Source organism: Anopheles funestus, chromosome 2RL (assembly GCF_943734845.2).
Source record: "Anopheles funestus chromosome 2RL, idAnoFuneDA-416_04, whole genome shotgun sequence".
Lineage (NCBI taxonomy): Eukaryota > Metazoa > Arthropoda > Insecta > Diptera > Culicidae > Anopheles > Anopheles funestus.
The window spans coordinates 31,720,579-31,744,279 of NC_064598.1; the positions used below are offsets into that span (position 1 = coordinate 31,720,579).

The 23,701-nt window shown below is 43.2% G+C and overlaps 1 protein-coding gene across 4 annotated transcripts in view; it reads right to left on the reverse strand.

The window, feature by feature from the left end:
* Positions 1 to 6,823: 6,823 nt before the first annotated feature.
* LOC125764288 (dendritic arbor reduction protein 1) overlaps positions 6,824 to 23,701 on the reverse strand; it is an 81,133-nt gene continuing 64,255 nt past the window's right edge. For all 4 annotated transcript variants that reach the window (XM_049428386.1, XM_049428387.1, XM_049428388.1 and 1 more), the window contains 2 exons: positions 19,246 to 19,977; positions 6,824 to 15,408 (listed from right to left, as the gene is read on the reverse strand). In XM_049428386.1, coding sequence (XP_049284343.1) covers positions 13,703 to 15,408; positions 19,246 to 19,977 — 2,438 coding nt within the window. In that variant the 3' untranslated portion in view covers positions 6,824 to 13,702. The remainder of the gene's footprint in view (positions 15,409 to 19,245; positions 19,978 to 23,701) is intronic.

Consider the following 23,701-nt stretch of genomic DNA (forward strand, 5'->3'; position numbering starts at 1 on the left):
CCCTACCGCAGTGATTGCATGATCTACCAGAGCGGTGGTGAAAAGCATGAACTCGGTACAGCGTTCCTGGTCATAGGTGCGATGCGAAAGAGGATAATCGGTTGGTGGCCGATCAACGAACGGATGTGCAGGTTGAGGGTTCGTGGAAGGTTCTTCAACCTGAGCATTATTAACGTGCATAGTCCGCACCTTGGAAGCACCGATGACGATAAGGAGTTATTTTATACGTAGCTGGAGAGGGAGTACGACCGTTGCCCACAACACGACGTCAAGATCGTCATCGGAGACTTTAACGCTCAGGTCGGACGGGAGGAGGCATACAAACCCATGATAGGTAGTTTCAGCGCCCACCAGCTGATAAACGACAATGGGCTTCGCCTAATAAACTTCGCCTCCTCCAAGCACATGACCATTCGCAGCACCTTCTTCCAGCACGCACCACGCTTCAGCTACACCTGGAGATCACCACAGCAGACATATTCCCAGATTGACCACGTTCTCATCGATGGAAGGCACTTCTCGGATATTATCGACGTACGTACGTACAGGGGAGCAAACGTCGACTCAGACCATTTCCTGGTTATGGTTAAGTTACGCCAGAAACTGTGCGCAGCCAATAAGCTCCGCTATCAGCCCACCCCAAGGCTCGACATAGATCGGTTGCGGCAAGCTGATGTGGCGAGGGACTTCGCGACCACGCTAGGGGAAGCGTTGCCGGAGCACACCACTTTCGAAGCGATGTCCCTCAATGACCATTGGCGTATGATGGAACAAGCCATCAGCAGCACGGCCGATCGAACTATTGGCCGCGTAACACGTAACCGGAGGAAGGAATGGTTTGATGATGAGTGCAGGCGAGCACTATCCGAGAAGAACGCAGCGCGTACTCGCATGCTCCAGCGCGAGACCAGGCAGAACGTGGAAGACTACAGACGACTGAGAAGGCAGCAGACCCGACTCTTCCAGGACAAGAAGCGCAGCTTCGAAGAGTCGGATGAGCAACTTATGCAGCAGCTATCCCAGTCGGGGGAAACTCGTAAGTTCTACAGGATGCTGAATGCGGCACGAGGCGGTTTTACTCCCATAACCGCTATGTGCCGCAACGAGGAGGGAGATATCCTGTCGGACGAGCGAGAGGTGATCGACAGGTGGAAGTGCTACTTCGACAGGCACCTGAACGGAGCAGATGCAGGGGAGACCTCTGCAGGAAGCAGAGGAGAGCAGTATTGCGACAGCCAGCAGGATGACGAAGTGCCCCCGCCATCCTTGGACGAAGTCATCAGTGCCATCAAACAGCTGAAACGTAACAAGTCAGCTGGCAGCGATGGGCTGGTGGCAGAGTTGTTCAAGATGGGCCCGGAGAGGCTTGCCGCACTTATGCATCGGCTGATCGTAAGGATTTGGGACCAGGAAGAACTACCGGACGAGTGGAAGCTGGGTGTCATACACCCAGTGTACAAAAAGGGCGACAGACTGGACTGTGCTAACTTCCGAGCCATCACAGTCCTGAATGCTGCCTACAAGATCCTGTCCCGAATACTCTTCTGCAGACTTGCGCCCCTTGCCACAGATTTCGTCGGAAGCTACCAAGCTGGATTTGTTGGAGGCAAATCGACCACCGACCAAATCTTTACTCTACGGCAGATCCTCCAGAAATGCCGAGAGCATCAGATCCCCACGCACCACCTGTTCATTGACTTTAAGGCGGCCTACGATACCATAGATCGGACCGAACTATGGAACACCATGCAGCAGTACGGATTCCCTGGGAAGCTGGTACGGCTGTTGAAGGCCACGATGGATGGGGTGCAGTGCAAGGTGAGAGTATCGAACATGCTGTCGGAATCGTTCGAATCTCACCGGGGTTTGAGGCAAGGGGACGGACTCTCCTGTTTGCTGTTTAACATCGCTCTGGAAGGTGTCATGCGAAGCGCGGGCTTCGACATCGGGGCACGATTTTCACCCGTTCTCTCCAATTTCTCGGCTTCGCGGATGACATCGACATCATTGGACGGACATCTGCGGCGGTGTGCGACGCGTACACCCGACTGAAACGCGAGGCCGACAGAATTGGATTGAGGATCAATGCGACGAAGACAAAGTACCTGCTTGCCGGAGGCTCTGACCGTGATAGAGTCCGACTCGGAAGCAGAGTATCAGTTGACGGCGACGATCTCGAGGTGGTAGAGGAGTTCTGCTACCTTGGTACGATCGTAACTTCGGACAACAACATGAGCAGCGAAATCCGAAGGCGCATTGTTCAGGGAAATCGTGCCTACTACGGGCTCCACAAACTCCTGCGATCCAGAAGGCTCCAGCAACACACGAAATGCACGATATATCGCACACTGATACGTCCGGTAGTCCTCTGCGGGTACGAGTCCTGGACCCTGCTAACGGAGGATGCCAATGCACTCGCTATTTTCGAACGGCGGGTGCTAAGGACTATCTTTGGCGGTGTGTGCGAGCAGGGCGTGTGGAGAAGGAGAATGAACCACGAGCTAGCTGAGCTGTTTGGCGGTGCAGATATCCTGACGGTGGTCAAAGCCGGAAGGATACGATGGCTGGGGCACGTGATGAGGATGCCGGACTCATGCCCCACCAGGAAGGTGCTCGTCAGCGATCCGTTCGGCACGAGGCGGAGAGGAGCACAGCGAGCTCGTTGGCTGGATCAGGTGGAGTCAAACCTGTCGGAGAACGGATGCAGCCGGGGGTGGAGGACTGCAGCACTGGACCGAGTTTCCTGGAAACGGATTGGCGACCAGGCCATGTCTACGCGACGTGCTCGACCATGAGCAGGCCAGAAAAGAAGAAGAAGAATCTAAACTTATTCTATCCTATAAATATAACTAACAAAGTACACTAAATCTATCTTTTGCAACTAAAGCATTACCCTTAAGGACACAATTAAGGACAAGAAACGAAAGTTTGTTTTGGGGAACAAATGAAAAACAAAATAATAATAGTTCAAGTATTATTCGCAGTTTCGCCTTGGAGAGTTATTAATACTTCTTAAATTATACATAAATTTGTTGCTTGCAGATAAATTCAACAATGCTTGGTAAATTATAAACTCTATGAATATCTGCTGTACTATGCCACGTGGGTAAGTTGAGAATTCGTTTAATACATTTGTTTTACAATATTTGCATATTTACATGCTATCTTTATGTGTGAAAACGCACAGTTTCCCCATGTCTAAACATACTACTAGCTATTGCAGCTAATAATTACATGAGCAGCTAATTGCAAAATTGTCCGCAAAAGCAAAACCTTTCACAGATTTTATTTTAGGAATATCTGTAGTAAATATATTCAACAGTAATGGAGATAAAACACTACCTTGCGGTAGGCCTGCTGAGGGTTCAAGAGGGCCAGAAAGCAAAAATTTGACCTGGACTTTGCAATTGCCACAGTGCGACAGAGTATCGCACGCTTTTTCGTTCGGTCAAGGAGCACTAATCCAGTTGATTTTGTAAGGCAACGTTACTTAATGGTGATTAAGTAATCCGTAGTTGACAAGTCTTTTTGGAATCAAAATCAATATATTGTTGCTGCTACACAGACTGTGGTAAAATCTGCATTTGAGAGAAAATATACTTGAAAATATGAAATTAATTGTTAGCAGGCAATACAATGGTGGACAGGAAAGTTTGCAACAGAAAAGTTCCCGACATTGACATTTGAAGGTATCAGTAGCACACGGGGTAACAGAAAACATAAAAATTATATGCCATAGCATAAATCAATCCACGTAATGGTAATGTTTTTGTGCATTCCCTAAACTGTGTAGTTTGTACGCTGTTTGTAGTGAAGGTAAGTTTCGTATTACCAATGTGTGAAGGCTGCGGATTAGTTACGGATGTTAATGTTAATTTAAAATTATCAACTAACAAGCCATCCGTTTGGCATTCAAAATGTTCGTCCATCAAAGTTTTTAGACGAGCTTAAGAAATGAAGTTTGCAGATAAATGTTTTACTAAGCGAACGAAATAGATTGATTTAGCAAACTTAAAAATAAATAAAATAATGATAATACTAACTTAATAATATATTGAATAATCAAATATTCTTTTTAAAATATTATCAATGCAAGCAGTCGACTAAGTCATTCAATGATTATCCACTTCGTTCTCAGCTGTGTTCTTAAAAATAAACCTCAAATTTCAAACAAATGCAAAAACCAAGCAAGATTATATTTAGAATCAGATAGCTTAACCGGCAAATTTTAAGAACGCACAACCCATCACGGGTTCCCACCAAGCAAACCAGGCCGGATTAACTTGTCCATCAGTGATCGCGAACGATGGAACCGTGCGTAAAATTTAAACTCTCCAAAATAAAGCACTCCGACCATTTCGGCGATAACCCGCTCGTAGATGTCCCCCAGGAACCCTTTCGAACCGGTGTATCCCTGCATGTTCGTGTGCTTCAGCGTGCAAAAGGTGTTCACAAGCAAAGTTCGTGTCGATATCGCCGTGCGTTAAGTGCTTTCGTGGCCACCGGCCGAGTGTGATGAGCATGAGTAAGTTGTCGAGCACTTTTATGCTGGCGCCGTATGATTGTGTTGTCGCTTGCGCTTATCAGATGGTGATTTGGCTGTTGCGATCTTTGGGGTTTTATTTTTTTTTGGGATTGTGCGGATGCGATTCGCATCATTACGTGGATACCGCTTAAAGGCGTTATGTTTACCGGTAGCCACGGCGGTTGGTAATTCAATCCGGATTAACACAACCTCTGGTCTGGTCACGTTTCTGACCGGTAGGTGACCTGCATCTGATCAGTGAAGATAGGATTTGGTGAGGAAGTGTTTCGTTTTTCTTTGCTTACGCCAAACACAGTGAACTTCTTAGAAATGGTAGAAAATGAGCGTTTGCTGCACTCGTACTCGTATTCGTACAGGGTACGACGACAAAAAGCAAGAACAGGAAACAAGCTCAATTTTGTTGTGAGCTTTTCAGCAAATATGGCGCATGAATATCGCCGTAATGCGCAGATAACGAACATGACAGAATGTAATGAATAATACGAAATATTGACGCATTATTCTTCACACGCGAACGTTCACGCATGTAACGTTCGCGATCGTTACGTGCCAAAAGGTACACCGTCCAGGTCGGTTTCAATTATGAGCGCATAAATTATCATTACCAACAATCGAACGTTATCGAACTGAGTGCCGGTCGGCACCGGGAATGCGCGATCGCACTGCAGCTCTGGGCGGTTTTTGAAGAGAAAATTGTACCATCTTTTAGGTTGCCGCCCTAGCTAGCTGATCGTAACGTAACCAATTGTGATTTTTACTTCATCGAGTAAGAAAGAGTTTATCCACCGTTTATGGCTTATAAGACCGTTCAGCGTTCAGGCAAACTATATCCTTTCTGAAGCAACTCCAATTAGATGTCGTTAAAATCAACATTATCATCCACTGTTTGCAACCGGATTTAAATAGTAATATTAAATAGTCGATATAATTTGCAATTTATTTTATATCATTTAGATGCGTAAATTAACATTCTTTTTATTGGGTGTGCTAGAAAGTTTCAACTATTTCACAAAAGTAGACGTTTCCGGTACATTACGTGCAGGTATGGAAGATCTCGTTTGTCATATTTTGACGTATGTTGGGCATATGTTCATAATAATACAGCATTATATCGGTGTTAAAAATCACAGTACATGCCAAGCTCAAACGACACCTAAATCATGTTCATGAATATGGTGGGATCAGAAGGAAGTCATATATTATAAACTGTTTGCCAATAGTACCGAAGCAATTCTTGGCTCTACCAGAAGTATTTTTCATAATAAAATCCGGAAAAAATGGGAGTAAAAATGTTGAAAACTTATTAAGACTCCCAATATCAAATACCGGGGAATATGTGCCTATGTTAGTATTTCATTTGAATTAACATGACAATTTTAAAACATTTACACTTTGTTTTTTTTTTTGCTCGGTTAGAACGGCCTGGCCGTATCAAGACTTATTTTATCACGTAGCAGGATAGTCAGTCCATGCTACGGGGAGACGGTCCGGATGGGATTTGAACCCGGTCCTGCCGTGTGGACGGGCGCCGTTTTTCACATGCACCACCGGTGCCGCCCAATTTATACTTTTTATTCACAAAACATTCACAAAACATTATATGCTTCATATGCCACATTCAACGTGCTAATAAAGCAAAAATAATTAATTGTTTCGAAGAAGCTTAGAGTTGGATTGCTTATCGCTTAAGCAGTGGATATATTGCAAAGTATCCATAGTTTAACCTTTCCAAATGACATTGGTTGTGCAATATAACTGGTTGTATGCTGTCCAACAGGAATATATTTTAGCTTAGCAAAAAAAAAACACCCTTCCTTGTAATGCCTTTAGCGAGGTTTGGAAACCCTTCATTTGACCTCTCTGTTAACCTTTTGTTTTTGTTTTAGCAAGTTTACGACGGAATGACGTGTTTAGGGCTGTTCTATTCCAAAAACACCCCCTCGGGGATGTGGGGGTTTGTTGCCCCATTTGTTTTATGGTGTGAACTGCAGCGAAGAAGCTCGTAAAAGCGAATGCACCGCTTGGCATGGTGCATGTTTGGTACGCCACAAGTATGGCGGCGTATCAACACAAATGCCGATTTCCGCGTTGCTATGTTGTGCAAAGGTGTCAATTGACCCTTTTTCTTACCAAATTGTTTTTGGTTGTGATATTAGTTGTTGAACATAATTCACATAGCAGAAGCTGTAAATAATTAAATCAACTTACGACGTGATCAAACTTTCGGATATGTTTACAGCTGATCAGAGTGTCTGCCACAAAACAATCAAGGGGAAATATTTTCTCTTGGAGTGATTTATTATTAATACAGTTTCATTTTAAGAGCAAGAGCTTACAACCACGATACAATGAACTTTGTTCCATTCACCGATAATTTCTCACTGTCTATCAACGTTAGTTCCGTTTAAGAACTGTTCTGAATCGTATTCGTCGATCAGCTTGGATCGGCGTTAGATGTCATCAGTAGAATATAGTTTAGATTGATTCCTTACCCTAATCCTGCACATTAGTGTGGGGCGAAAGAGCGCATGCCGATAAAATTTAAGAAAAATAAGAGTGTTTTTTTTCTGTTGTCCTATCTCTATTGAATGTAGATTATAGTAAAGACACGGATTCCACTGCTTGGCCGCGATACGGTTAGCAAACTTGAGAAGGAATTTCTTTGCAACCTATTTGCCATTTGCTTTGGTTGCTAGTCCGTATTTAAATGTTTTTGTTTTTTCGTTAACACTTCCGAAAATAACATCGATTTATGATTTTTTTTTAAACGTACAGAGTTCCTTAACTGGTAATCGTTTTGCTCTGCATTAGTGGTTGATACAATGATGTGCGTGTATATTGATAATTTTTAATGATCGTTCAACAATGTTGATGTAGTAAATAAGTATTACGCTAAAGAAATGATTTTTGTTTTGCGTTTTTTGATGCTCACTTGTTTGTACTGTTTTCAAATGTTTTTTCTTTTGTTTTGTTTGCTACCAGTCTGACGTTTACATGTGTTTCTGTGTTTTTTTTTTTCTTTTTTGTTCTTTCATACATCAAAATGCATTTTTTGTTTTCATTCATTTACGACACTAAACCCCAGTACCCAGCTGCTGTAGCAGAGCAGAGAAAAAATTCGAAAACTTTCTCACACACTTTTGTTTAGCGTTTGTTTGCCTTATTGTTGTCTGTATTTTGTTTGTTTTTTGAAACCATCCAATGTATGCTCGATTTTTTTTTATTTTGAAATTTTGTTTCATCTTCGAACTGCTTCTTTTGCTGCACTAGCTACCAGCAGCGGTCTGGGGTAACTCACCGCTTTCAGCATTACTTAGATTGACTCACAAAAAAACGAGCAAGTAATGGTGATGAAATGTTTTGTCAACTATGTTTGAACTTGTTTTTGCAGTCCCGTCCCGTGTAAGTTCTATCTAAAAAGGGGAAAAATATGCTTTAGCCTAAAGGCAATCCTTCGTTTTCTTCTCTTTGCGAACTACAAATTGTCCACCCCTTCCGTCCATTTACCTCCTTACCTCCGTTGAAGAGTTTGCGCTACCTAAATTTTTTGGTGGTTAATAAAAATTGTCCAACAGTATCGCATCGCTTTCCCGTTAATATGCTACGTTCCGAATGCCGGCACGATATTTACTGATCTCGTGACAGGTGACTCCGGTTTGATCGATCTATCTAGAATAATTTGTTGATCTCACAAATAACACTTACACTTACAATGGTAAAGAGGCTTTGCTTAGAAAAAGAGGCGAACATCTGTGTGTGTGGGTTTCTAATGGAAAACTTAGCGCTTAGTTACTTTTATGCTCTAGTATGTAGCTCTTTCTCTCTCTCTCAATCTCTTCTCTGTGTAGTTTATCATATGCCGACGAGCAATGTCGATCGTTCACTACCTTAGAGTTTAGGAAGAAGAAGTGTTAGCAAAGTTTTTTTTGTTACTGATGAAAAAGATTACCTTGTATGTAAACATCTAATACTTTATAGAGTATCTTATACACTGTGTTTCTGTTTTTTTCTTTGTAGCTAAATTTCTTTTTTTGCACAATTAATGCTCCATTAGTTCGTTTGCGCTTCCCATGATGCATTTACGTATTACGCAGAATGCGAACTCGATTGGAAGTATCGGCATTGAAAATAAACATCTGACAATTGACAATTGTTTTGGGCTTCTTTTAAAGTTACTGTTTTGCTAATACTTTCATTTAACTTCGCTAACAAAAAATAGGTTACATTTTTTCTGCCTTTCTACTTTATTCTCTCAGATGCACCTAAACCCAGCCACAAGGGTTAGGCCGATTTCTTTTTTTTTAAAAGATTAAGTTTGTTTCTGCACTTTTGTGTTGTTTTTTTCTGTGCAATCATATCAAGATGGAGACATAAATTTGTAAATTTTGAATAGTTTCCTTTTTTGTTTTTCTTTGGCAAAACAGATCGTATGAAATCAACAAGGGAACCTTTCTTTTTGATAAATGTGTTTTTCTCCGCAAAACATCAGTCCACTACAAATATGTCAGGAATGAATTTTATATAATTTAAGGCCATTTTCACCTGTAAATTTGCTGTTTCGAGACACTTTATGCGCGAATGCTGCAAGCCACTCGTTTATGTTTGATCTTTTTTTTGTTTTGTTTTTCGATTTCGCGTACAATGGTCGAAAACTGATATCATATGTGATTTGGCAACTGCTTCGTACGTACTACAATGTAATCGATGGTCGAGCTTCAAAATGATGTCGTAAGGACAACTAATAAAGAAAAGAAAAAAAAATATATAAAAAACATACAAACCTTTTAAATAAAAACTGAAAACAACGTAAGAAAACAATAGTGAAGAAATCAGGAGAAAAAAAACAACAACAACTAAAAGAGGAAAATAAACTCAAATTGTGGAATGTATTCTTATTTTTATTTTTATTTATTAGAAGTATGTGTTTTGCTTTTTTCATTACTTTTTTGCGCCATTTTTGCTGTTTGTTTTGTTTTGCTTTCTTATATGCAAATACCTCCACTGAGGTTAGTACCATAAAATTATACACAATACTACTAGATAAATGAGTTTCACACATACACTTTCTTGCAAACTTCTACACAACAATCCGATGGGATCAGGGCAATCAGTAAAACTGATATTTTCGGGGCACAAAAAAAAACATTAAAAAAAAGGAAAAACGTCATTACAACAATGATGGACAAATGTACTGACAGAGACACAGATAAATTATGTGAAACTAAAAAAAAACTGTGAACTTTTCCCTATTTGCTTAGAGCCTGCAGAATACAATAAAAAGTATCGCTTTCCTTCGTCATTTCTCGTTTACGCTCGTTAGGATGGTTTAGTGATGGTTAGAAAATCCACACTAAATGAGTTTCAATAGTCTACATGGTATGATTAATTTATTAAAGCCTTTAATTTAGTCATTTTCAAAGCAATTTTTATTAATATAATTACGTTAAACTATACCTGTCCTATGTTGTGTGCGCTTATGTGTGTGTGTGTGTGTGTGCTTTTGCTTATGTTACCACAAATTAGTAATCTTGATGCGATACACAACAACGACACTGAAACGTTCAACAGGAAACTTAGGCTTGCTCTACTGAGTCTCAACGTTGCTTCTAGTGGTAAGTGTACAAGTATTGTAAATGCAAAAAAAAAATTCTAAACTAAAACAAGCATTACGACTAGCTCCATATGGCCCGTAAAGAAGGCAAAGAAAAACATTTTTCGCGTACAAAACGGTATTACTGATAGTCGATTTGCAAAAAAAAACACGCTATAATGACTTAATGGCAAAGCAACAGTGCGATGATAACGTGAACCATTCACCATCTAAACGGAGGGTTAGCTTCATCCAATGCTTTTGCACATTAATTTGCATTGATGGCACGGTTAGAAAAACAGGGTGCAACATAAGTTGGGCAGCATGAACTATGAACAAAGTGTTATATACAAAACATACAGAAAAAAACAATAAAACACACAAACACATTCAAATGATATTAACAAAAAAGCACACACACAAATATGTACATTTTGTTTATGGAAAAGTATTAACACTCTTGGAAAATGTAGACAAGAAAAAAGAAAAACAGAGTACAATCATTGAATTGTAAGAAGAAAAGAAAAACATTAGTAAAAACAAGAGAAACAGAAAAAAAAACATATGTAAAAGGAACAGAAAAAAGATTGGAAAATTCCTTTACTGGTGTGTGTGTGTGTTTTTCGTTTGCCGTTGAAAACGATATCTTAATATGGCAGCACATTTGCACGGTATATGGGGGCTTTACACAGTAATTCTTTGTTTTACATCAGCAACCTGACAATCAAGTTTTGCTGATACTTGATGCACCCCAAATGTGTCCCCCGTGGGGGCATGAAATGTTGCTATGATGAAACGGTTAGTAAATTACGCACATTTAGCGGCACGATCAAATGCGATGAGCAGGTTAAACTATAAGTTAAAGACGTACACTAAGCTAAATCTAAGCAAAATAACGAAAAGGAACGACCACACCATGTACGGTGACATCCACTAGATTTCCACTGAACAATGTTCAACAAATCAATGGGTTACGTATAAAACGAACGAAACAATACCGAAAACTATTCCCCTTACCACAAAAGTGTCTGTCTCGAGGTTCGTGCACTCATGCGTGAATTAAATCTCCTCTAATGCCAGTACTCTGTTCGTCAATCGACAATCGTTCGTTTCTTTACCGTTTCAGTTGTTTTTGGGGCTGGGATGTTAAATACTATGCGCTAGAATTATTTGCCCTTTCTTTTTTCGTTTTTTTTCTATATATGAGAATCTTATTCCTTTCATACGAGACAACGAAAACAAATGCGCATCCTAACAACGATCTCGTTCGGGTTTCTGTTTTGCTCCACATTAGCATCCCTTTGTTTACTTTCTTCCTTCTATTACATCTAAAATATGTTTTCCCTATGCTTAAGATCATGTAATTCTTATTACTTTCTAAGTTGTTTTTTTTCTTCTTCTTTTACTGGTATCGGTTTTGTGTGTGATTTTCCCACCTTACTGCGCAACATTGTGCTTGCTCTCATTGTATCTTATAGCTAAACGTTACTGGAAGTAAAGAGAGACAGAGTGATGGAGAACGCACTGCATGTTGTACATGCGTAACGTACGCCTTTCGGCCACTGGATTTGATGGTACAGCAATTCAAAACATTTAAAAATGTTTAAGTTTTTGATAGAAAATAGCTCAAAACACTCAAGCAGGGCTGTGTGGGGAGATCTGCACATAGCCCTACAAACACACACACACACACACACACACACATCTAGTGGGAAGGGTGCCGACATTGTTTTTAAGTGCGTTTTTGGCGAAGATTACCCTTTGGACATGCGCCTGTGTGTGGAAGAAGAAGGTAGTGTTGGGGAAATGTTAAACGTGTGGATACACTGATAGAGGTTTAATGATTTTCCTCACCACATATGTATGAAAAAGTAGCTTGTAAGAAAAACCATAAATGGTTTTTTTAGTGTCTGTCTCTAACTTTTCCCTTTTTGTCAATCTCAAACCCAGATCCAACGAGCGCACAACAGTTCCCCACAGGTTTTATGCTTAGATCGTGTAAATTTTAATCAATTTGTTAGATTACCTACTGCAAAGGCAATACTTAAAGTATGCAGCTTAGCTCGATTTTGTCGCTCCAATCTGTTTGTTCCTCTTCTCCAATCTGTTCTGAGGCCGCTCAGTGTTTTAAATTGTAAATGTATATATTTTGTTCTTTTTTTTTGTTGTATTTTTATCATTTTCTTATTTTGCTTCCCGCTTGTTCGTTTTTTTGAGTTTCCGTTTATGTTTTTCGTTGTTGCTCCTATACGAAAAATGAGATCACAGTAATTCTAAGAGATATAGAGATTATAAGAGAAACAAAAACAAAAAAAAAGCTTGGTGGCGATATCGATGGTAGCTTGGCACCACATTTTCACCCTTCGCAGCCCGTCAAAAATATGATATTATTTCCCTAGGTGAGCAGCAGTAACGCTTGGTTTGCAAACGGCCAACGAATTACCAAACACGCGGGGAACACTTCCGAGTACGTTTGTGGAACAGTGAAACTGTTGAAAGTAAGTTACATTTAACGAGCGGTAAGATGATGAGTTTTAAACATTCAACACGCCACGAATACAACAAATTCAAGGTGCTACAAGTTGATCGTTGATCGTGCGGAAGATCCGATTACGAGGGCCATCAAAAATTCGTACCGGAGAAGGTGTGTAAACATTTTTTTTTTGCGTTTCAACATGATCACTTACTGATGGTGCAGATTGAGAGACTTTGAAGGTGCTAGAATTTTGACATGAAAAATACTGTTTTGTTGCAAAGTTTCCGAATTGTAAAGGTTCAGGAACGGTTAAGATCTCCTGCGCCTAGCATCCTTAATGTAGAGGTGTATAAAAAGTGAGCTTTTGTGTTCGTGTTCATGTCATTTACCCTATGTACGTTTTATCCATTTATCTGCTATTGCATTTGCATATGGGGTGAAATTCCGGTATTACTATTTCGTCAAACGGTATTGTGCGGATTGGAAATGGTCTCACTTGTTTTCTTGATGTTGCTGTGCTGTGCTGTCTGTTGGCTGATCCCAGCTGCGAAGTTGCTCGGTTTGATGCATTCATATGGTTGACACGACCGGTGTATGGCACGGCAATCAAAGCGAAGTTTGTTACACCGTAAACGTCGTTTCCGGCACGTCGGTTGCTATATTTTCATCGTATACGAGGTTGGCTACAGAGATCATGCCACCTTTACTCCATCAGCAAAACAATCACAAACGGTTGTCGGTCGAACGCGGTGCTACCGGCGGCTGACTGTTGTTCCACCGGCCGATACATTGAAGTGCTGGAGGTGGGCGATTTTTGGACATTAGAAATAGCCTCCGTACGACTGTTTTCACCCACGTCCAGTTCTTCCTCCGAATTCTCGATGTCCAGCACGGGTTGCGTTACTGGAACTGCATCTTCACCTGTGGACACTTCTGGTGGCGAGGCTGGTTCGGTAACTCCACTTCGCTCCGGTTCGGTTGTGTCTTCGACGGTGGTATCTTCGTTAATGTAGCCCATGAACGGATCGTCGTGGACTAGCTCGATCTGGGGATCATTCAATCGCATAATATCGATCGACGAAAGCTCGGTCTACAAGCTGCTGTTTGCCGGGTTTGAGGAGGACGACACGATCGGTATACCGGTGAGATCGTCATGCGTTAGCAGATGATGCGGATGAAGGCCTGGGTGTCCCTGGTGATGGCCCAGCTGCTGCTGCTGCTGATGGTGTTGCTGTTGATGGTGGTGTTGTTGTTGCTGCTGTTGCTGCTGTTGCTGTTGTTGCTGCTGCTGCTGAGCGTGGTGGGTATGATGAGCACTGGAGGCACTGTTGTTGGCACTGCTACCTCCGCTGCCGGAGTTTTTCTCCTTCTTGATGCGCTGCTTCAGGTGTACCTTGGCGTGACGCTTTTTCTCATCCGAGCGTGCAAACTTGCGACCACAAATGTCACACGAGAACGGTTTCTCGCCCGTGTGCGTACGGATGTGCGTCGTCAGGTGATCGGATCGGCTAAACGAACGCATGCAGATCCGACACTGGAACGGTTTCTGTCCGGTGTGGATCCTGATATGTCGTGTTAGTTCGTCGGAGCGCGAGAACCGTCGGTCACAGTTTTCTACCGGGCAGGCATACGGACGCTCATGTACGGGTGTCTTGCTCGGTCGGTTCGGGTACTTCCTCGGCTTGACTGGCACCAGCTTCAGCGGCATCGTGCTCTGCTGGTAGACCTGCGACAGGATCTCGTGGCCTTTGCTGGTGGCTTGATTATACTCAGCCAGCTGGACGGCGTATTGCGCCTGTTGGGCGGCTTGGGCCGGTGTCAACCCACCGAGCTGACTCGAATCGGACGTGCAGGCATTTGGTGTGGAATATGGTTCCTGCTTCGGAATGATTGGCCCGACGGAGATGGGTGTGGACGACGGTCCGGGCAGGACGACCGATCCGTGCTGCGGGCTGCCAACGTACGGGTCGACCGGTGAGTCCAACCACTGGTACTTTTGGCTCATGCCCAACCCAGCCTGGCTCTGCCGACCGTACGAATGCATGTCCTGACTTTGCTGCATATCGAGCGTTCCGACGCAGCTGTTATAGCTTGGTGGCTGCTTCAGGATGATGCTCGCACAGTCCATGTTCAGTCCGAGCAGCTCAGTACCGGCACCGTGTCCATGGCTGTGACCTCGCTCATCTCCACCACTACCGTAATGGTGCTGATGATGCTGACCGATCGATGGTGAGGTAGCCGAAACACCCTGTGACGCGCTAGTCGCTTGCGGTCCGAGCAGACCGAACATGGGTGCCTGGAACAGGCTTTTGTCCGGGCTTGGCAAACCCCAGCTTGCCGGACCCAAACCGGCTGTCGGTGACATCTGACCCGATCCCGGCATTACGTTGCCCGCCTGCAGCCCCATGCTGGGGCTAGCATTCGACGTGAAAATGCCACGGTAAGAGATCTTGTTCTCGATCGCATCGGACGATTGGACACCATCGTTGCTGCCGTGATGCATGTCGGCGCCACCCGTGACGCTGGCCAAACCGGCAACGCGTATCTGTCCGTGAAGTGAATGTTGTTGCTGCTGTTGCTGTTGTTGTTGTTGTTGCTGTTGCTGTTGTTGTTGTTGCTGATGTTGGGAGCCGGACGATGGGTACATCGTGTTGGTACTGCTGGTATTGCTAGCCTCTTCCTCGTTGGCGATCGATTGCGGTGTGCTGCGCTCCTGCTTGGTGGGACTGCAAAGGCTGACGCACGGGCTGGACACCGTTTGTGGCTCCAGCGAGAGATCGTCCGATTCGATTGATCCTGCCAAAACCCAACAACAAGACGGAGGAAAAAAAGAAGAGAAAAAGAAATGGTGTTATGAATGGATCGTTTCGCATTAGCTGCCCGATGCAGTGGAGACGAACAAGAAGGTCAGGCTTGTTAAATGATTATTCAAGGTGGTCCAGTAAATAGGTTTGTGTGAGTCATATGCAACGATACGATATTTGCAAATGTCGATTCGAAAGAAATTGTTTTTTTTTAACAGAAAAAAATACTGCAAACAAACTGAATTCTATCATATCGAATTTTCAATAGAAACCTGTAGCTGCAGTAGTACAACTAGCGAACCATATGGTTTTTGGGGTGTTTTATGTTCACATAGAAAATGGAACGAAAGATCAAAAACAACGAACCCCATTCGCTTCGATCACATGTTTCTGTTTTGTGGCTCAATCGATTGTTCTTTAGGCTCCACTCGGCTCTCTTACTCACTCTGGCGCTCCGATAGTTTAGGTGAGCTCGTTTCTTTTATGCTATCATGGTTTGCATAAATTAACCATAAATTTTAATCGCACCCGCAATCATTATTGGTGTTTTCTGTTTTTCTTTTTTTTCTCTATAGCTTTGTGTTTGGCTGGTTCCCCTATGGAACTGGTTGCCTGTTGGTTGAAAAGTTTCGAGGGTTATGTTTTGCACAGGTACGTTTGTTTTTCGCTCAACAGATAAGATCAGCGTTACAGCATAAGCAGTTGAACCGGAAATATTTTGCATACTTTATTCTATCCAGGTGCGAAAAATTCATACAGGTTATTTGTAAAAATCCTTTAAGCCATTTAATAAATCATTGTATATTGGCAAACAACACACATTGTACCAACTCTTGATCACTTTGAATCATGCTGAAGAAAGCAAAGCTTTTGAAAAGTGAATTTTATTACCACTTCAAGCCATCTCGTGCCAGAAAAAGTTTTTGTTATTTTTTTGTTCCATTTCGGTTTAATTCTTCCTCTACCGTTGGCAGCCAATTTCTGGGCGAAGAAAAAAACCCGTCAGTTAAACATTTCTGGTTTTGTTCGGAAGGGTTGTTTCAAGGATAATTTTACGATCATACACGAATGGATTTCATTTTGTGTGCGTGTGTTTTTTTCTTCTTGTTTTCGCGGTAGCATATTTTGCACATACACAAGAGCGACGTGCCAAACGATCAAACAGACGCCAGAATGAGCTCGGGCTTAGTGAGTGCCTGTTACGGCTACCGTATTAACATAAATCAGCAGAAATTGCTAATTAACGCTGGAAAGGTTCTAATTAATATTTGTTGCCGTGTTTGTGAGACGCGTTTTTGAAATTGGTTTCGCTCCAGCTGTTTTTGCCGATGCTCCATCGTTACCGGGTAGGCGGTTCGTACCTTTTGTTAATACGAATTCTTCCAATAAAGAACGGATAAGTCTGTCTCAATATTCCAGCGGGTTTCGTCCCGATTTTTGCATGTTATATACCAACCATACTTCGAACATGGTTAAATAAAAAGGAGAGCATAGTATGAAGCGTTTTCGATGAAAAGCTTGTGTATACAAGCTCGATTTCGTTCCCGAAATCCATACGGATGATCCAGTTGCTCGAGCCACACTCTTGTAAAGCCTGTTTTGATCTACAGCCAGTTGGGATAGCACCGTAGATAGCCGTAGCCCGTAGTCCGTGAATGCAATCATCCACATCGTCATGGTGGTGGTTAATTTATGCTGATAGTGTAATTTATGTTTTCGGTACTTTCGCCTCGATCGATGAACGATCGATCGTTGAAGGTGTAGAGAGGGAGAGAGCGAGAGAAAATATTTTCATTTTCACTCGGCTCAGCGCACAATCTCAAGAGGATGGTCGGGTCTGATCTCCCCCACCCCGGGGTGGTTGATATCCCGCGGATCGTTCCGATCACGAGGACGAACAACAGCGCATACGATCGTACGGGGTCGCAATAAGAGGGTGCATAAGTCAATATTGTGATGATGATGTCGATTTAACGCACGCACGCACGCGTCGGGTCCAACAAATGTTGGCCGTATTCTCGCCTAACCACGACCGGAAATAGTGATTAGCGTGGTGATTTGGGCTTTTTTTGTTGGTCTGTGTTTTTCCACTCTTCTCCTTTATCCGTCCATCCGCCTGATCACCTTTGAACTGGTTCCGCAGGGTTTTTGATTATGTTTGGCAGGTTTTTTTGGTGCGTGGCTGTTGCGAGAGAATTCTTGGGAGGGCAGGAATTATTCCACGCCGGTGCGCGAGTCACCCTTGTCAAGGGGCGTGGAGTTAAGGTGTGAGCCTTACCCTCGAGCGACACGCACCATTGGGGCGCAGGCTTGTTAGATAGCATTAGTGTCAAATCGAGGTAATGCTTAGCATCACTGACATGCTCATCGTTTGCCCTGTCAAGGCATGTATCGTACCGCGCGAGGATTGGATCTGTCGACGTGTATTTCTGTTCCTTTTCGCTATGGAACCATAAGGTGTACCGGGCCGGAATGGTACAGCATTCTTGGCAAAGGGTATAACACCTTCAAGATTGACGCGGGACATTGGGGATCTCATTCGAATGTCAATGTCATAGCCGTTGCTTTCGGTTTGATGGACGATATGGAACAAACATTAATTCTAACTGCTGTCAACGATTCTTTATGTTGGTGATTCTTATTCTTGAAAAGTTTTTATTTATTTATTTTTTTGGCTATAGGTGGCAAAAGCGATAGGAAAATAAGAAAATGGTGCTACTAACGCCAATCTTCGGAAAGTGGAGGGATATACTGTATACAATACAAATCTTTTTTTGCATTTAATTGTCATCCAATATCCTATCACCTAGGAAGGTTATATTTCTGCACCACAAGCAATCGTATGGCATGTGGTTATGGTTTTCCAACGGTACGCGATCCGTTATTCTACCATCTTTACTAGCAGCACATACTGCCAGCGGGAGCATAGTGATCCGACATAATGCTGATTTATGCTACCATCTTCGAATGTCGCACAGCTCAACGAGTGAAGCGCTCGAAGGACTAGCGCTCGCCTGTTCCAGACACTCCCCGGTTGACTTCGTTTCGTTTCCGGCGGATTATTATTTATCGACTGGACGGTTCATCCCCGTCGTCATACTTCACCCTGACCGTGCGTTGCGCCGTTGCGTATCGTACAGCTTCGTGATTGCCGGATTACCTGGTGGTTTGGCAGCGGTGTGGCCAAGCCTTTCACGATTCGTTCGGACCGATCGATCTACTAAAACCGGTGAGCTTCACTCCGATAGTTTCCATTAATTCTACTCCGGCATATGATCAACCAAAGCAGCAGCAGGCAGTGCTGATGAGGATGATGCGGGCGGAAGGATAGAAGCGACACAACAAATGAATCTGATTTGGAGAATCGGTGCGGAATTGGTCACTACCGTTTTCGGTAGTTGGGACATTTATATAAACGTCCGCTGATTAATCTTGGGCTGTTAATGAGCCTCGTCGCCTGATCGACGGACCACACAGCACGGCTGTGTTCGAGGGCCGGCTGTGCCGGGTGTGATGCCGACGAAATGAATGGGATTTTTCTTGTGTGGTTTAGAGTTCTTATTTTATAAGTGTGAAACCACGCTCCACGCAAGAGAATGTGCCGGTCGCGAACAGGTTTTGTCATTCGAAGGAATGAACGGGAGAGTCTTAGGCTTAATGATTTTCGAGGTCAGTTCTAGGAACGTTAGATATGTTTAACATCTTGTCTTATAGTAGTGAAATAAGTGCTCTAGATATGCTTTATACAGCAAAGAAGGACAAAAAGCGACTTTAAAGCGTTCGTTCCATTGGAAACGGAAAGTCTGGGAAAGATGATCATGAAACTTACCGGTAATCGGCGGTGGCTCTACGACCGTCGATGGACCAAAGAACGACGGGATGTCACCGGAGGTGGTTACGGGTGTATTGAGATCGCCGGTCTGTGCGTCCGTTTGCGATTGCGAATGATCGTCGCCGGTACCAGAGTGCAGGGTCGAACTATCGTTCGAGTGATGGCCGGCGCCACCGGTAGCACCGCTGCCACTCCCACCGGTACTCAGCAGACTCAGATGCGGATGATGGTGGCTATGGCCGTGGGATGTGTGTGATGCAGTTACGCTCGTCGTCGCTGTCGTGTGCGTAGTGATCGCCGTCGAGCTGGCAGCACTGGCTATCGCCGATGACACAGCCGACGATGAAACAATCGTACTGGCGGATGTATTGTGCTGATGTTGTTGCTGCTGCTGCTGCTGTTGCTGCGATGCCGAATGATGATGATGATGATGATGGGGCTGATGATGGGCAAGGGCAGTCGCAGTACTGACAGCCGTTTGATGATGGTACGGATGGTACAGGTGATGGTGATGATTGTTGTTCGGTGTCGTCGTGCTGTTGTTGTTCAGCCCGAGCGACGTGGTCGTGGTGCCCGTCTTAAACAGGCCGCACGTATCGAAGCTCAGCACGTTAAAGTGTGCTGCGGCCGCCGACTCGGTCAGCAGGAATGTGTGATGCGATGGCGCAACCAACGTTTCTAGCCCTTCCATGATCATGGCAGCTGCTGGTGGTCCAGGGGCAACGCCACCTAAAAGGGAAGAGAATAGGAAAAAGGAAAAGAGAAAGGTGAGAACTCATATTACGTCTGCCACAATTTCATCCTTCAATCGATCTCAATAGCTGGCGATTGTTTTGCAAATATCAGTCACAGCAAACCATATGATCCTCGAGTGACCTCACGGAACAACCATCACTTCGAATAGAATGTAGATCAATTCTCCGTACGTTCGGTACTCAAACTAGAACTCAAACAATGCTCCCTTTCTCCATCCCGACCCGCGTTCGCTGACTAAAGGAAAATTAATTAATTAAATGTCATTAAACAATTGACACCGTGACACGACGAGCAACTAATTCAGCCGCGGCCGCGCTGTCTACTGTCTACGGCTCTCGCTGCAATTGTGGCCTTTTACGCACAAGTGTGTGCTTGCGAGCGCACCACAACACATCGGTAAGCATTATGATTCCGCAACGCAGCCAAAACCATAAATGGATGGCCATTATAGCAGTGTTGCCGGTGCTTTCGGGGTAAATCCGATACGAACGCAACATTTGTTTTGTTCATCTAAAGTTGAACTGCACCCTTCACGGTGTGTTGCCTTTTCCCCCGAACCTGGAGGTTGAGGAGCAAAATATTGTCCCACAAAGACGCCATTAATGTTGCGCCCAGCTATGTTGGAATGGGGTGAATTGTTCAACGCTGTCAAAAAGGATGACACTCGTGATCTTGACGAATTGGTAGAGGAAGTGGTCTACTAATCCGTGTGATCCGCAGCATTTCGGAATGAGGTTGCCTTTTCTAAATCACCATTACAGATGTTGGCCGTGCGGGGTGGAGAAAGATCGTTGGTTCATTAGGGTTGACGTAGTGATAATCGACATGATTTGGTTTTTTTCTTTGGATTACTGGTGGCATTTTGGTACCATTACGCGGGAATTGATAAAACAGACGATTTCCATTTAACAGTTTAGAAGCTGTAGCGGTTTCCAAATGTTTAAATTGTACTACTAGGTGTATCAGACGAAGCGTATCTAAGCGACACCGGCAGATATTTTATAATGAGCAGTCGAATTTATAGAACATAAAGGAAGTGTTTATACAATAAAAATAAAACATCAATAGCAACGATTGAGCCTGATCGTGGTAATGGACAACCTCGACAAGAAGTTCGTGGAGATGAAAGGGAAACGTAGAATCAAACCCATCAGAAGAAGAAACTGAACGTAGAAAACGGTTGATAGTCCAAAACGGACGCAACAACGTGTTTGGTAAAAAATGGTTTTCGAATCGTAACCAGCAAAAAAGAATGGATAAGAGACATGACAAGAGCGTTGCTGCCGAAACGAGCACAGTAAAGCGGGATGGTGGTCTGGATGGCTGTGGCTAGAAAACAAGAACAACAGCGAGAGAACCAGACCGCAGGCGAACGCGCGCGCGCGCCTTCGCGCCATAGAAGTGTCAAAATAAACGTATTAAATTTATAGATTTTATTCCACCCTCTAGGAGGACAACTCGTTGATGATGGCGTTGATGATGGAGGGTACGGCATTCCTGCCCGCTTACGAGGGTGGTGCAGTGTGTATGTGTTTGAGTGCCTTTTCGATTCGTTATTATCGGTCACCTCGGGTCGGCGTGTTGCTGTAGGAACCTTGCCTAGGTTCCTTACCGAGCGAGTTAGTGCTGTTCTTGGACCCCTGGCTTTCAAGTGTGTTCTCCTTCCACTGGGTGTTCTTGTTTTGGGCTTTTACACCTCTTCTCTAGACGTGTGTTTTTTTTGTTCTTCTTTCTTTCCCCGGTGGAGGCTGGAGATTATAAGCATATTACGAAGAACGCGAACGAGCGAAACCGTCGGCCACGATCGACCGGCAAATGAAATCATCAACATGTCTTGTCGGTGTTGTGCATTCTTCCGACTCTTGCGACTTGGGTTCTTCCTGTATTGTATTGTTTAATAATATGTGACAGACCGTGATCGGGCGAATGCTGGCAGGCACGAAGACAGAGGCGAGTACTTTAAGCCGACGGCATTCCCTGGCTTTGCAAGATTGTCGTCCCCCGGAGGGGTTATGGATGAGATTTTCGACCCGAGATTAAGATAAGATTTAAGTGAAACAGATTGATTCACTTTTTTTGTTCGTATGCCGTTGGGCTTGTTATTCTTGGTGTCGGTACGGTGGTCCCTTGAGAAAAGAAAAAAAAAAGGGATGAAATGCGTGAAGGGGAGGACATGTTTAGCCACAGGTTACGATCAATATTCACACATCGGGTGGTACCGCTGGAGAGTGAGAATTTGTTGCCTTTCTATAGCGTAGAGCTAAAGGTGATAAGCTTATCTGATCGTACAAACTGGTTGGATCGACCGGTTCTCATTGTCGGGAAATAGGATGATTTTGCTGATAATTTTGATTTATCTCAACTGCTGATTTTACGATCATATTCGTATAATTAAATAAATATAATGTAAAGATTAAAATAGCTTCTATCTCAACCAAAAAGTTTTAGATACCTACTATATACTTTTTATCTAAACTTTTCTCTTTATAAAGTGAACTAAAAATCTTGTCGACACTTTATTTTTCAAAGCTCTTACAATGTAATCATTCTGTAAGCAATATCCTTTGGCGAAGAGAAATAAAATAATAGTCAACAGATACCTAGGATGTAAGCAATTTCCAGGTCTTTTGGGTGAACATGCGCAAATGCAACTGTGTAAAAGAGAGAAGGGCAGGACTGTGAGATGATAAGTGAGATGTTGAGTCCTTTCGTGATAGGGAGTGTTGATGAGCATATTAAAAATTATCTATCTCTGCAGGACATTGCCACAATAATTTCATATTAAATTTTAAATTGCCACCAAAACAAAAACCTGTTGCTCCGGAAGGAAGTTTAAACAAACTCTCACAAACACTCACCTTTGCCCATAAACTACGTTTAATATTAAAAGCGTACAGCAACAAAAAAAAAACGAGAAACAAGAACAAAGACAAGAAGCAAATTCAAATAAACAAAAGGAAAAAGAAAAACAAAACACATAAACGATAAATCATGCCGCCTCATAAATCCTAGGAGTGGCCTATCAATTCTTTCCATTCTCCTTAACCAGTGATTACTTGGCTGGTGGAAATTGAAAGTACAAACATGAGTGTGGTTCAAGTGAAAAAGCCGAGAAGTGGCCTTTTGCTACCGGCCGGCAAATGTTGCCTATCGTTTGGCTCGGAACGTTTGTTGTATAGTCGGAACGCCGCAATCGCACGATGAGTTCCGGTCCTGTCGTTATAGTGTTTGTTAATTATCATTAACACATTCGGCAGGTCCATGCGGCTAGACCGAGACGATTTTCTTCGCTTCTTCCGTCCCAATTGATGGTTGATGACCGTCAACTCGGGGTAGGCGTGAGAAAACGACACAACCAGAGAAAAACATATCATCGATCAGCTAAGACAAAAAATGGCACAAAACCGTTGTGTTCCGGGACACTTTTTACTGATAGTATGTTTGCGAAAAATATGTTTTTTCATAAGTTTTTGAATAGTTCTATTTTCCAATAAATTGTGTAATATTCCGTTAAGTCTTCTTGAAACAAATAGTTTACTCCTAGTTTTTTCACAAACTAATCAAAATACATAAAAAAACTGAAATAAAAAAAAACTTCCCAACTTAATTGCAATCGCACCATGTTACTAAATTTCGATAATAGCACCCAAAGGGACACCGATTCCATTCGCAACTCTGCAGTTTAAAAAAACGAAAG